The sequence below is a fragment of the Rattus norvegicus genome, chromosome 6 (assembly GCF_021556685.1).
Source record: "Rattus norvegicus strain SHRSP/BbbUtx chromosome 6, alternate assembly SHRSP_T2T, whole genome shotgun sequence".
Taxonomy (NCBI): domain Eukaryota; kingdom Metazoa; phylum Chordata; class Mammalia; order Rodentia; family Muridae; genus Rattus; species Rattus norvegicus.
This window is the reverse complement of record NC_141539.1, coordinates 21,010,355-21,024,898: the sequence shown is the minus strand read 5'-3', so window position 1 is coordinate 21,024,898 and position 14,544 is coordinate 21,010,355. Positions and strand designations below refer to the sequence as shown.

Here is a 14,544-nt window from a genome sequence, read left to right as displayed (position 1 = left end):
TTCAAGCCCCCGTGTGTGGGAGCTTAGCTGCTCTTTTCTGCCCGGTTCCATTTGGAGCATCATCAAGTCCTGACAGCTATGTGTTTCAAACAGATCGGGGCCGACAGTCTCATTCTCATGACCTTTCTAGCTACCATGTTACTACAAACCTTTGCTTTTCACCAGGGCCACCAGGGCCACCGCAGCGTCCTCTGCACACTCTGTGGTTGCGTCCGCATCTTAATGGCGTCTTTTCACAGCAGCCACAGTGATCTTTCAGGTAGGGCCAAGATTCCGATGGTTCCCCAGAGGCTATAGATCTAAATTCCCTACATGACCCAACCCCGGCTCATTTGTCCCTGCACAGCTCCCATCATGCTCATCCGGATCAATCGCCCACTGAACGTCCCAGATACACTCGTGTTCCTGGTCTCAGCACTTACTTCTGTGCTGGAATGTTCTCTCCCAGAGATCCATATGGCTTGCTTCTCATTCAGGACCTGACTGTTTTATCCTAGAGTTCTTCCCAAATTGCTCTATAGAAAAAAGGCTCCTCTCAGCTTGCTGCCTGCTTAGCTTTTTCTCTAGGGCATTTGCCACTGACTTCTTTCCTGCCTGTCCTCACAGCTAAAACTGCTTGAGTAGAAGGACCTTGTTCATTTCCTGTCCTCCATGGCCTACAACAGTGCCCAGCACAGAGACAGACTAGCAGGCATGCATGGATGTTGTCTTCCACATGGCTCGCCGAAAAGAAGAGAAGAGTGCAGCTAGCTCAGGCCTGTGCTGTCTAAGAAGAGAAGAGTGCAGCTAGCTCAGGCCTGTGCTGTCTAAGAAAAGAAGAGTGCAGCTAGCTCAGGCCTGTGCTGTCTAAGAAGAGAAGAGTGCAGCTAGCTCAGGCCTGTGCTGTCTAAGAAGAGAAGAGTGCAGCTAGCTCAGGCCTGTGCTGTCTAAGAAGAGAAGAGTGCAGCTAGCTCAGGCCTGTGCTGTCTAAGAAGAGAAGAGTGCAGCTAGCTCAGGCCTGTGCTGTCTAAAGTTGAGGCAGTCAAGATGAGTGGAGGCCTCCTGGTCCTCTGAGCTTGGAGACCTTTCCCATAGTTTACCACCACTTTCCTCAGTAGCACCATGGGGCTGACCAGCACTGACCTTTCAACCTCACTCTGCCCCTCTTCTTCTGTTTTGTTTGTTTTGAGATAGGGTCTCACTCTGCAGCTCCGGCTGTCCTGGAACTCACCATGTGGACCTGCCTCTGCCCTCAAGTGCTGGGATTAAAGGCGGGCACCATGCACCTGGTGAGAGTTCTCTGTACTCTTTCCTTGTTTTCTTCTCTCTGAATGCTTCACTGAGCACCTACCTTCACCCAGGCCTCATGCTAGACTCTGGAGATATAAAAATCCCTGTCCTGGATTTTATAATTCTGGGACAGAGTAGCGAGGTAAGAAGAGTGGACAAATGCATACCCAGTGGCAGCAGAACAGTGCAGGCAGAGGAGTCTGGGGGCAGTGGCACTGAGGAAATTCTGTCTGAGTCGGAAGTGCTGAGGACTGGACACAGGACCTTGCTGTACCAGGCACACTCTACCACTACGCTACGCCCCATGAAGGAGGTGATTCTTAGTGGAAATGTCAGGTTAAGCATGGCTTCCTGGGAACAGGAGCAGCATGTCTCGGGTCATGGTGATGGGAGACACTGTTGCATTGTATGCAGTGCTGCAGCATGCAGAGTGACAGAGGAAGTGGGGCTCTACAATAGACTCTGTATATGAAGATTTAAGAAATGATCAAGATAGGGCTGGAGAGATGGCTCAGCGGTTAAGAGCACCCGACTGCTCTTCCAGAGGTCATGAGTTCAATTCCCAGCAACCACATGGTGGCTCACAACCATCTGTAAAGAGATCTGATGCCCTCTTCTGGTGTATCTGAAGACAGCTACAGTGTACTTATATATAATAAATGAATAAATAAAAAAAATTAAAAAAAAAAAAAGAAATGATCAAGATAACAGCAATAATGCAGAAGGCTAGAGAGAATTCCAGATTATTACAGTACTTTGGGCATGAAACAATGTTTGGGATTTGAACTGAGAAAATGGTGGTGGCCATGAGAAGAGGCAAAGGTGACACTACCTGAACTTGGTGGTCAATTGAATCAATGTGGAGAAAAGCACATCAGACCCTGATTCAGATGGTACCATTCCTGGACAGCACCCAGGAAGATGGTGTACAGGAAGATGATGAGTTTGATCTGAGGAGGACACTAGCTGCTGTTCTCTAACAGGAAGGTTCAGAACACACTGAGCTCTGGATAGACTTGGGGTGAACATGTACTGGGCAACTGAGATCATGATGTTGTGCCCTTGGAGGGTCGGGGAGTGTACACACAGTACAGTGAGGGTCGAGGAGTGTACACAGACTACAGTGAGGGTCGGGGAGTGTACACACAGTACAGTGAGGGTCGGGGAGTGTACACACAGTACAGTAATGGTCGGGGAGTGTACACACAGTACAGTGAGGGTCAGGGAGTGTACACACAGTACAGTGAGGGTCGGGGAGTGTACACACAGTACAGTGAGGGTCGGGGAGTGTACACACAGTACAGTGAGGGTCGGGGAGTGTACACAGACTACAGTGATGGTCGGGGAGTGTACACACAGTACAGTGAGGGTCGGGGAGTGTACACACAGTACAGTGATGGTCGGGGAGTGTACACACAGTACAGTGAGGGTCGGGGAGTGTACACACAGTACAGTGAGGGTCGAGGAGTGTACACATAGTACAGTGAGGGTCGAGGAGTATATGCAGACAACAGTGAGGGTTGAGGAGTGTACACACAGTACAGTGAGGGTCGGGGAGTGTACACACAGTACAGTGAGGGTCGGGGAGTGTACACACAGTACAGTGAGGGTCGAGGAGTGTACACATAGTACAGTGAGGGTCGAGGAGTATATGCAGAGAACAGTGAGGGTTGAGGAGTGTACACACAGTACAGTGAGGGTCGGGGAGTGTACACACAGTACAGTGAGGGTCGGGGAGTGTACACACACCACAGTGAGAAAAGCCTCAGAGCAGGGGAAGGGGACCTGGTAAAGCAGACAGTGACCAGGGCTCCTTCAGGAGAAAAGAGATCACTGATTGGAGAGGAAGAAAGTTAACAATGTCAAAAGCCACATGAGGACCAGGTGATGTCCCTTTAGATGTGACAACTAGCAGGCCACTGTGACCATAGATGAGTTTACCTCTGGGGAGGAGGCAGCAGTCTCAGCACAGGTTGATGGAAGGACAGAATAACGGACTGGCAAAGCATGCTGATGGTGGAACTACCTCATGGCTTCGTAAACCAACCCACAGAGCAGTGTTCATCTGAGAGCAGGAATGAGCTCTTTTTGTATATAGTGGAATTTTCCCAAACTGGAAACCCTCTCCAGAAGCAGCGTGTCAGTCTGTTTACACAGATCCGACCCTCTCTAACTCTGTGGTACTCCTGGAGACACTGCAAGTCATGGACCGAGGCTTGCCTGCCTTAGGGACTGCGTTTCTCACTGAGGAGGTGCCATAGGTAACATACTGAACACTGCATGCTGACCTGATAGTTTACTGAGGAAGGGTGAATGTGGACATAGCCGTCATTCTTGGTAACGAACTTCAGCTCAGCTGACTTTGGCTGCAGTCTGACCACTCCAGAACTGGTCTTCTGGAACTTTCCTTCTGGGGTTTTGACCTAGATAACAAGTATTTGTGAAAATGGATAAACATATTTTCATTGCAGGACTTGTCCTTTGGCACAAACAAGAATTGCTTGACTAGATCTTGTTTCTTTTCATGTTTCATTTTTTTCAAGGCAGGGTCTCATTGTACAGCACAGGTTATCCTGGAGCTTACTATGTAGTCTTGGTTGGCTTCAAACCTGTGATTCTCCTGTGTTATCTCCCCAGTGCTGAGATATATGTTAATAGTATGCAAATGTGTGTGTGTGTGTGTGTGTGTGTGTGTGTGTGTGTGTAGGCATGCACACCATGTCCACGTGGAGGTCAGAGAACAGCTTGCATGAATCAGTTCTTTTTTCCCACCATGTAGGCCCCAAGGATTAAACTCAGCTAAGAGGTAAACTCAACTTCTAGGCAAGCACCTTTATCCACTGAGTCACCTCCCTGTCCCACGGCTGTCGTATCACTTGCTTTTTAAACTTTATATATTGAACACTTTCTTATATTTATTCAAGATTTTCCTAAAGCATTGTTATCAAGAATTATATAGTGCCTCATTGTAAGTGTCTACAACTTCATCGTTAAACTTTATTTATTTACTTATTGGGCAAGTCTGAAGTGCCCACATGGTGTTGGATTAGTGTGCTGAGGCGGCCTTTGAACCCCCCATCTTCCCCGTCTCTCCAGGGCAGTGATTACAGGTTTGCACCACCACAGCTGGTCATGTCACTGCAAACTTAGATTTGCTGGGTGAAAATCCATCTGCTGAGTGAGGATCCTCCCGGCTATAACTTTGTGCGTGCGTATTTGCAAATTTCCTCTACCAGCTCTAGAAATGGAGCAGAGTTAGGACAGATATGAATTGTATTCTCACCCAGAGTGCTTATTTAAGGACTTACACAGCATTGGTATTAATTATTAGATGTTGCCAATTTTAGGAGTAAACGAGTCTATTTCCTTGTGTAAATCTGCATTTCTTTGTACTACTACACCCAGGCAGTCTGTGTGTGCTGTAGGCTCATTTACAACCTTGTCTCCTACAACCTCTGTGATGGGGGGAACGAAGGAACTGGGAATCCCTGCGTACTGTGTGTGTGATGATGACAAAGTTTACCCTTTGCTACTGTTAAGACAGGAAACAAGAGGACTCAGGAAAAGCGTCACGTTACCTGTACTACATTTGGATACAGAGCGGCACACAGCACTGCTGATATCAGCTTGGGGTTCTCAGCATTTGTGTTAGCCTGTGAGAGAAACATAGCATTACCACACGAGGTGTTTCAGCATTTGCCAGCACAGGTCTTTCTTTTTGAGAGTTTCACGTTAGCCCTGCCTGGCCTGAAACTCACTAATGTAAACCAGGCTGGCCTCGAACTCATAAGAGATACAGCTGCTTCTGTCCCAAATGCTGGGATTAAAGGTGTGCACTACTGTCTTAGTTGGGGTTTTACTGCTGTGAACCCACACCGTGACCCAAGCAACTCTTTAAGGACAACATTTAACTGGGGCTGGCTTAGAGGTTGAGGTTCAGTCCATTGTCATCAAGGCAGGAACAAGGCAGCATCCAGGCAGGCATGGTGCAGGAGGACCCAAGAGTTCTACATCTTCATCTGAAGGCTGTTAGCAGAAGACTGGCTTCCAGGCAGCTAGGATGAGGGTCTTAAGGCTCACACCCACAGTGACACACCCACTTCACCAAGGCTACACCTTCTAATAGTGCCACTCCCTAGGCCAAGCACATGCAAACCAGCACAACCACCACCACCAGCCATTGTATTTCGTTTGATGTCTATCTTAAACAAACAAACAAAAATCTAACTTCCTATTTATTATAAAACAATTTCTTTCTAAGCAGAAAATAAACCTTCCAGACCACAGTCACACAGCACATGTCTTAAAGAGCTTATGATGATTTTTTTCTAGATGCGTGCACAGCGGTCAAGCCAGTGCTCTTGACTGTGGTGTGGTTAAGGGGCCCTCACTAGAGCCAAGGTGAAGCTGATCCAGCACGATCGTGCCCAGCACGATCAAAGTGAACTCTTTTTTCCCATAGGTTTAAACAAGTAAATGAACAGAGCTGGTGTTGATAAGCATCACGGAGAGAAAGAATCTGATTTGTGAGATAGCGGGACTCTCTAGCAAACACTAATTGTTCTATAACAAAAGAACAAAAATTCATTGGGAAGAAGTCTCTTTTAAAATTACACCTAAGACATTAGTTGGTAAAGGCTGGCCTGTTTTGAGGAAACATTACTAGAGCCTACTGTGAATTACAGAATTATGAAGAACAAGTGTGAAATTTAAAAGAAAACAATGTTGACAATGAATGGAAACTCCTGTGCTCGTGGAGGTCAGCTGCCACTTTTGTGGACTGCAGAATCCAGTGTACCACTGCTCACTGGCCGAAGTGAAGAATGCTATTCGAATTAAAGTGAACTAGGACAGAAGGGCACGCCCCTTACCTCCTCTCCTGTGGCATCCAGGACACCATCTCCCCCTTGGGCTCTCTTTTCAATCTCTTTTGCTCTGAGTCCCTCTTTGACAAACCCTATATCGGAAAGCAGCTCAGTGAACTGCCGTTTGAGGCTGGCCATTTCCTGAAAGAAGGAATGGACCTGTTAAAGAAGGAGCTAAGGACACTTCCAAGGTGTAGCTCACACGTGTGTAACAACAGTGAGTAGTGGTGAGTGCGCTGTCCACCTAACGAGGTGTAAGGCCAATCTTGTCTGTCGCCTGTAGAAGGCGGCTTCCATTTACTGCCCACTGGCAGGTGATGAGACAGTTACATGGAAACCCAAAGCCTGCAAAACCCCAGCCATTTTCTATTTAACATTTTAACTGCAGTGTGACAGGTCTGATTTTCTAGGAAATTCTTGGGATGGGCAAAACAAATGTAATTTATTTTTGCTTGTGGTATTGCTTGCTGCCTCTTTGTTTTGTTGTTCTGCTTGTTTGTTTTGTTTTTTGAGACAGGGCTTGTATCCCTGGCTGTCCTGGAACTCACTCTGCAGACCAGGCTGGCCTCTAACTCACAGAGATCTGCCTGCCTCTGCCTCCCAAGGGCTGGGATTAAGGGTGTGCACCCCACCGTCAGGCTTGTTGCTTTACTTCTTTTTTTTTTTTTTTTTTTTTGGTTCTTTTTTTCGGAGCTGGGGACTGAACCCAGGGCCTTGCGCTTCCTAGGTAAGTGCTCTACCACTGAGCTAAATCCCCAGCCCCGTTGCTTTACTTCTTAATCTTTCTGTTTGCGTTTCTATCCAAGTCCTGTCAGTCCCTTATCTGAGCCCAGAGTAGCTAATGTTTCTCTCAGTGAAACTCATCTGCAGAACTTTCCCTCTTTCCCTACCTTATGGTCTTACTGGATCACAGCTGACATTGAGAATATGGGGACATTTTTAAGTTTTTTAGATTTAGATACTGAAAAGTGTTAAGGGCTGGAGAGATGGCTCAGTGGTTAAGAGCACCGACTGCTCTTCCAGAGGTCCTGAGTTCAATTCCCAGCAACCACATGGTGGCTCACAACCATCTGTAATGGGATCTGATGCCCTCTTCTGGTGGGTCTGAAGACAGCTACAGTATACTCATATACAAAATAAATAAATAAATCTTTTTTAAAAAAGTGCCAATGTCTTTATCTTGTAGCTTTTGTTCAAATATAGGCTGCAAGAATCAAATTCAGTTTGTGGTCTCCTTGGAAGGCAGAGAGAGGCAAGCGGACTGAGTGCAGGTGTTGAGGACAGCCATGGCAACACAAAAGAGCTCTTTACTTTAAACGTGGGAGGCACAAATGGGTGGGGGACGGTGTGCTTAGCATGCTGGGAACATGAATCTGATTCATTTCACCAGTCTGAACAAAACATGTCAGGTCTCTGGTACAACTTATCTACCAGCGGAGACAGAACTAGATGTCAGGAAGCAGGAGTACTAAGAACACGATTTATGTTCCTTGGACCTCCCTTTCTCCAGCCTCCAGATTGCTACTCAAATAAAAGTTTTGTAGAGGGGTTGGGCATTTAGCTCAGTGGTAGAGCGCTTGCCTAGGAAGCGCAAGGCCCTGGGTTCGGACCCCAGCTCCGAAAAAAAGAACCAAAAAAAAAAAACAAAAAAACAAAAAAACAAAAAACAAACAAACAAAAAAAAACCAAAAAAAGTTTTGTAGAGACCTTCTCCATCGAGGCTTTGGCTTCCCAGACATGGTGGAAGGAGGTCTAAAATAATGTGTGTCACAGGGGGAGGTAGAAGCACATATCCTCATGTTCAGGAATCCATGTTGCACAGCTGAGAAGACTGAGCATTCCCACTGTCCAGACAGGTCAAGTGAGGCACTACTGCAAGCCCTCTGGGCATCTGCCAGCTGCCACAGTGGGAACGATGAAGGAACGGCACAGAAGAACTCACCTGCAGAGTTCTCCCAGACAGGAAATTCTGTCTGCAGTAATTATAACTTGCTCGCGCACTTTCTTTTGTACTCAGCTGCCAACCCTAAATCGTGGAGAAATCAAGCTGAACTTATTCTGATATTGGAGCCAACCGCGGCTACAGACCTAAGTTCTGAGGTGTCCTTACCTTATATGCACAGAGAAGGGCCAGATAATCACTGTTTGCAAATGCGAATTCCAGCTTTTTCTGATTGGCCTCTTCTTTCTTATCCCAGGGAGACACCTGAATGAGCGATGGATTGAAGGATATGGTTTCTCTCAGCTTTCAAATGGCACTTTCCTACTGCTGCAGCCACTACCTGGGGAAAGCGTCTTGCAGGGAACCAAGTGCATCACTCCATGTGCAGGTTTATTCAAGGCAAGCACGACAGAGAAGCTAACGAATGGCCCTTTTGTTCTGTGAGTTTGAAATAAGGCCAAGATTGGTCTTTTAGGACTAAATGGCAAACGACAGCCATCAAGGACGGCTCCTCTTATTGCTGGATCTGTTGCTTGGCTCTTTCTTTTTTTTTCTTTTTTTCTTTTTTTTTTTTTTTAAAGATTTATTCATTTATTATATATAAGTTCACTGTAGCTGTCTTCAGATACACCAGAAGAGGGCACCGGATCTCCTTACAGATGGTTGTGAGCCACCATGTGGTTGCTGGGAATTGAACTCATGACCTCTGGAAGAGCAGTCGGGTGCTCTTAACCGCTGAGCCATCTCTCCAGCCCGGCTCTTTCTTTTTTTAAAAAGTGATTTACCTTTATGTGCATTGGTATTTTGCCTGCATGTGTCAGTAAGGGTGAGAGATTCCCCAAAACTGGAGATACAAAGAGCTGTGAGCCAGGGTGCTGGGAATTGAACCCTGGTCCTCTAGAAGAGCAGTCAGTGTTCTTAACTGCTGAGATATCTCTCTAGCCCATTTTGTTTTTTAAGACATTCTCACTTTGAGACTGGCCAGCTTAGAACTTGCTATGTACACTAAGCTGGGTTCAGATCTGTGGTGGTCATTTGTGGTGCCTCTGTTTCCAGAACATAGATCATCACACCAACCTAGTTTTTACTTTGATGTCTGAGAGAGGGATTCTATTCTAGAGCCCACACTGGCATGGGACTCACCGTGCAGCTCAGGCTGGCCTGGAAAACTGGTCATAGGGGAATGCTTGTACAAATCCAAAGTTGTTCCTCTCCGCTCTGGTGCTGGAGGGTGAACCTGAGGCCTCACACATACTACCAAGTACCTCACTTTAACTCCTAAAGTGTACCGACTTAGATACGCTCACCAGTGGACTGAATGTGCAAATTATCTTTCAATAGAGTTACTTTTTAAAGTTAATAAATGTGCTCATTACCTTTTGAAATTATAAAATGGTATATGCCGGTTTTTCTAAAATAAGCAATAGCAAACAAAAAGCATATTATTTTAATAAGCTATCCCTCTAGTTCCCAAGGTTTTTTGGGGGGTGGGGCGATACAGATTTTTCTAAGGATCAAATACCATTGTGCTCTGAAATCTTTCACATCCCACATACATGCAAATTTTTAAGGGCTCACATACCTCTATTCCAATTTAAACAAATGTTCACTTACGAAAGGGGACTTAAAAGCCAAGCTGGCAGCAATGGTGAGAGCAGGGTCCAGGCAGCGGAAGATTGATCCCAACAACATCAGTTTGCCGATCCTAACGTCCACAGGCAGAGAGGCCAAGTGATAGCCCAGGGGGGTGAGCTTTTCATCCGGAGTCAAGGCTCCCAAGTCTCGCAACCGTACTTTTGAGGCACGAAGAGAATCAACATGTGGAGGTTCAATGAGCCGAGAGAACACGGATTGGAGATTGTGAGTACTAAACATTTCTAAAATTTTAATTCTGAAAAAGAAAACCATGATTCGTAAATCTGGTATCTTGCAGAATGAAGCAGAGGGATAACTTTTGTTTCTTGAGTAAGAAATGCCTTTTAAAAAAAAGACTGATTTTAATCCTTGCTAATTGTGTTGATGTGTCTGCGTGTAGATGTGTGTATGAAAGTGCAGGTGCTGTCAGGGGCCGGAGGGGAGGACACCCTTGGAATTGTAGTTCCACATGGTTATGAGCTGACAGTGGGCCTTGGGAACTGAACTCAGGTCTTCTGGAAGCGCAGCAAGTGCTCTTAATCCCTGAGCCCTCTCCCCACCACCTCCTAAGTGCTTTTCTAAGCCACACAGGCTTCATGGGCTTGAGACAAGTAGAAGCAGCTTCCCCAATTCTAGGCTTACAGGCAGGGATCACCACACCCAGCTGCAATGATGCTTTAAGTAAAGCCTTTACAAATCTTGTCCTCTAGTTTTCTTAGCAATAAATTACAGGCCCACCTCAAGGTCTACCTACCCATATTAAAAAAATTCTTTTAACAAACTTTGAAAATCGCCTTTTTCTCTTACCAGTGGGTTCAGATTATGAAAGAGAATTCAGATGGTGAATGAAGTATTGGTAAGGATGTGGAAATCTTGAATACTATGGGTGGGAAGGGACACTGGACAGCTGCCGAGGAGGGCAGGGAAGGCTCCTCATACTGCAAACAGAACTGCCACAGGACGCAGCACTCACACTGCCTGTGCTTGTTTGTGTGTTTTTGAGACAGCATTTCTTAGTAGCTCTGTCTGTTCTGGAACTCACTCTGCAGACCAGGCTGGCCTCGAACTCAGAGCTCTGCCTGCCTCTGCCTCCCACGTGCTGGGATTGAAGGTACACAGTGGCCCTGCCTGGTCTTGGGGTCTCTTTTGGTGTTATCAGCTCAGATATACAGCTGTTTTCATGAAGGTACATATATTTGGTGCTTAGCTTTCCTGATTGGGGCATTCCCCTGCAGTGATGCGCTGACAGTGACCCATGTATTGAACTGCAAGGAGGAAAGAGGATGAACTATGCTGTTGGGAAAGCGGGCTTGGCTAACATGCAGCACCCTGAGTCCAATCCCACACCTAAGGGCTTTATACAGCTGAGCCGTGGCTGTTCCATTTTCCTCTTTAAGTTACCAGCTGGATCAAAGAGTATGGATAATTTGCATTTCTTATATCACTAAGCAATTTTTCATAAACATCCAATTAAAACTTCTTTAGCTCATGTAACGTTGCATCTGTTCAACTACTTACTATATCCTATTTTATGACATTTATTCATTAGCTAATAGTGGTGTTGTAACTTTTGTTTACTTTTTCTGATAATAAGGCTGTAGATTTTTCTCTGTCACACTGTGATATCTGTGTCCTCTGGCAGAAATCCCCTGGCAAGTCAAGTTACTTTCCTAATCTGGAAATGTATTTTTGAGAATTATTGTAAGGCCATGATCTGAAAATGTGAGGATCTCTATGTGCAAAGTTAAAAGGAAGAAAAGGGCTACACTGATGTGCTTTATGCAAATGAATGACCGCATTCACTCTATTCTAAGCACAATGTCTTCTACTAGGGAAAAGAGCACAAGACTTAAACGAGGGAGAAACGCGGACTGTGCAAGCAGAGGAGGTAACCTGAGGCACAGCTGCTCCAGGGGCACCCTTTGGATCTCTGGGAGCTGCTGCTTCAGAAGCTGGTGGTTGTAGTGGTGGCTCGTGAACAAGTGGAAGCAGACTCCAGAGGCAACTCGGCCAGCTCGGCCTTTTCTCTGCAGAGCATTGGCCTGAGACACAAAAGTGTCCTCTAGACTTTCCATCCCTTTGCCGGCATCGTATCTAGAGAGGAAGAGGAAATATAGAGGGAGTTATTCTGTGCGCATGTGTGTGTAAGCCCGAGAAGACCCAGGCTGTAGTTCTTCAGACACAGTCTCTCTCTTACTGGCCTGAGCTTGCCCAGTTGGCTAGGCTGGCTGATTTTCCTGTCTCTCCTTCCCCAGAGCCGATGGCACAGGTGCATGCCCCCCATCTAGCTTTTTCTTTTCTTTTCTCCTTCCTTCCCTCCTCTCGACCTCACTCCCTCCCTCTTTCTTTCCCTTTTATTGAGACATGGTTTCTGTGTGTAGCCTTGGCTGTCCTGGAACTTGCTTTATAGACCAGGGTGGCCTCGAACTTACAGAGATCCACTTGCCTCTGCCTCCCAAGTGCTGGGATCAAAGGTGTGTGCCACCACTGCCCAGCTCTTCCTTCCTTTCTTAAGTATGGGTTCTGGGGATTGAACACAGTTCCTGCAAATACTTTACTGAGTTACTTTTAAGAATGTCAAGACTAGGGCTGGAGAGATGGCTCAGCGGTTAAGAGCACCCGACTGCTCTTCCAGAGGTCATGAGTTCAATTCCCAGCAACCACATGGTGGCTCACAACCATCTGTAAGGAGATCTGATGCCCTCTTCTGGTGTATCTGAAGACAGCTATAGTATATATAATAAATAAATTTATAAAAAAAAAAAAAAAAAAAAAAAAAAAGAATGTCAAGACTATTGGGCACGGACAAGTGGTCTTCCTTATGTAAGACAGCCACCCTACTCAGGATCTACAGTCTGGTTTATTGTAGGACTGTGGGGTAACTAGTGCCGTGATGATTTAGGTCCATCAGACACCACACACATTTTCTTTAGCCATTTTCTTCTCATCGAAGCACAAGAAAAATCACATGGGAAAATGAATCCATTATTGGTGATTCTGCATGCTTGTTTGACTTGCACATTCCTCACGCTGGCCATGGAACCATATACAATGTTCCTTTAAAGAGTACCTTGGCAGGAACCATTAACAGCTGTGCTATCCTACAGGAGGTTAGTCCCTCTGTCACTTCACCACAAAAGAATACCTCTTTTCTTTCATCTTCCCAGAATCGATGACATACACGACGTCATCAATGGTTATGGAAGTCTCAGCAATGTTGGTGGAAATTATAATCTTAGTCACACCTAGTGGGGGTTTCACAAACACCGCCTGCTGCTCTTCACTGGATAACGACGAGTGCAGTGGGTGAATGACACACCTAAAAGGAAGTGAAGCACAGTAAGGAGTCTGCACCAAGCACTGAAACTGACCTGCAGGTAAATGTCTACTGAAGTTAACTGAATGACCAAGAGTTATGGCGGTTTAGCTATGCTTGGCCCCTGGGAAGTGGCACTATTAGGAGGCGTGCCCTTATTGGAGGAAGTGTAGCCTTTTTAGAAGAAGTCTGTCACTGTGGAAGCCGGGCTTTGAGTCTCCTTTGTATACTTAAGACTGCCAATGTGGGGGAGGCCCCTCTCCTCCTGCTGCCTTTGGATGACAATGTAGAACCCTCACTCAGCTCCTTCCCCAGCACCAACTTTGTCTGTACACCGCCATGCTTCCTGCCATGCTGATAATGGGCTGAGTCTCTGAACCTGTGAGCCAGCCCCAGTAAAATGTTGTCCCTCATAAGTTGCCTTGGTCATGGTGTCTCTTCTCAACAATGGAAACCCTAAGACAGCGTCTGACACTTTTAAGCACTGCCCTCAAGGCCCAGCTCTTAGAGGTGAGAGGCTCCTTCTGTTCTCACAAAATACAACCTTCCAGAAACACAAACCTTGTGCTAACCTGGGAAAAGTTCTGGGATTATTCAGGAGTAAACCACCAAGATTGATTGATACTTTATAAGTAACACACCTAAAAAAAACTGACCAGCAAAGAATAATCTTTTGCCTTAAGTCCAGGTGGGTAGGGGTGGGAGGGCAAAGTGTGACGCAGCTAGGATATTCATTGTATGTGACAGCATACCCAGTGACTGGCGGAAAATTGTTTTCTCTCAAAATGGCAGCATTTCTTTGTTATTATTAATGCTGGCTTTCCCCAGCCTGCTGCCCTCCTCAGGAATCTGGCAACTGAAACTGCATGCAGATTTGCTGAGTCACTATGATAAGTGAAGAGAAAAGTCTGCCCTTGACGGAATGGAGTAACATTTTCTGGAGCACAAAGGCATCCCATTTCAAGCTGGCATAAACAAACAATGTTTGAGAGGTGACACGACAGTCTAAGGAGGGTGAGGACCACAGGGAGCCTTCAGCTCTTCATCTTTGGAGGTGGCTGCAGTGATATCTATGGATAGAAAGCGAGTGGCTTACCGATGACTTCGTCTGTTGTTGAAGAGAGAGTTAGACTGTAGCTGTTCATAAAGCATCTTGATTTCCGCTAGCCCTGGTAAAAACACAAGTATAGCACCTGGGAATAAAAAATTAATAAATAAATAAACAAACAAGGAAAACTAATGTAGATCACAAGACCGTTTTAAAACCAATAACTGATAACTTTACACTATCAGTTTTTCTTTGTAAAGCCTTATTAGTTAAACAAATATGAAATCACACTTTTGTATATACTCTGATTTAATAAGGAAAAAATAGTATTACCTTTTTCCAATAGAAAACTGAGGTATAGAAGAGCATGCTTTGAGTTATACAAGAAGCACTCACCGAGCACACTCTGTGTGTGTGTGTGTGTGTGTGTGTGTGTGTGTGTGTACAGAAACATCTGAGAACTGAAGCA

The 14,544-nt window shown here is 45.8% G+C and overlaps 1 protein-coding gene across 7 annotated transcripts in view; it reads right to left on the bottom strand.

The window, feature by feature from the left end:
* Dhx57 (DExH-box helicase 57) overlaps positions 1–14,544 on the bottom strand; it is a 50,982-nt gene that overhangs the window by 4,003 nt on the left and 32,435 nt on the right. For 6 of the 7 annotated variants that reach the window (XM_087554032.1, XM_087554033.1, XM_087554036.1 and 3 more), the window contains 9 exons: positions 14,124–14,220; positions 12,857–13,030; positions 11,605–11,805; positions 9,691–9,967; positions 8,245–8,340; positions 8,077–8,160; positions 6,141–6,275; positions 4,848–4,922; positions 3,558–3,692 (listed from right to left, as the gene is read on the bottom strand). In XM_087554032.1, coding sequence (XP_087410158.1) covers positions 3,558–3,692; positions 4,848–4,922; positions 6,141–6,275; positions 8,077–8,160; positions 8,245–8,340; positions 9,691–9,967; positions 11,605–11,805; positions 12,857–13,030; positions 14,124–14,220 — 1,274 coding nt within the window. Of the gene's footprint in view, positions 1–3,557; positions 3,693–4,847; positions 4,923–6,140; positions 6,276–8,076; positions 8,161–8,244; positions 8,341–9,690; positions 9,968–11,604; positions 11,806–12,856; positions 13,031–14,123; positions 14,221–14,544 lie in introns of those variants that run through there. The other variant, XR_015622039.1, reaches the window with a different exon arrangement.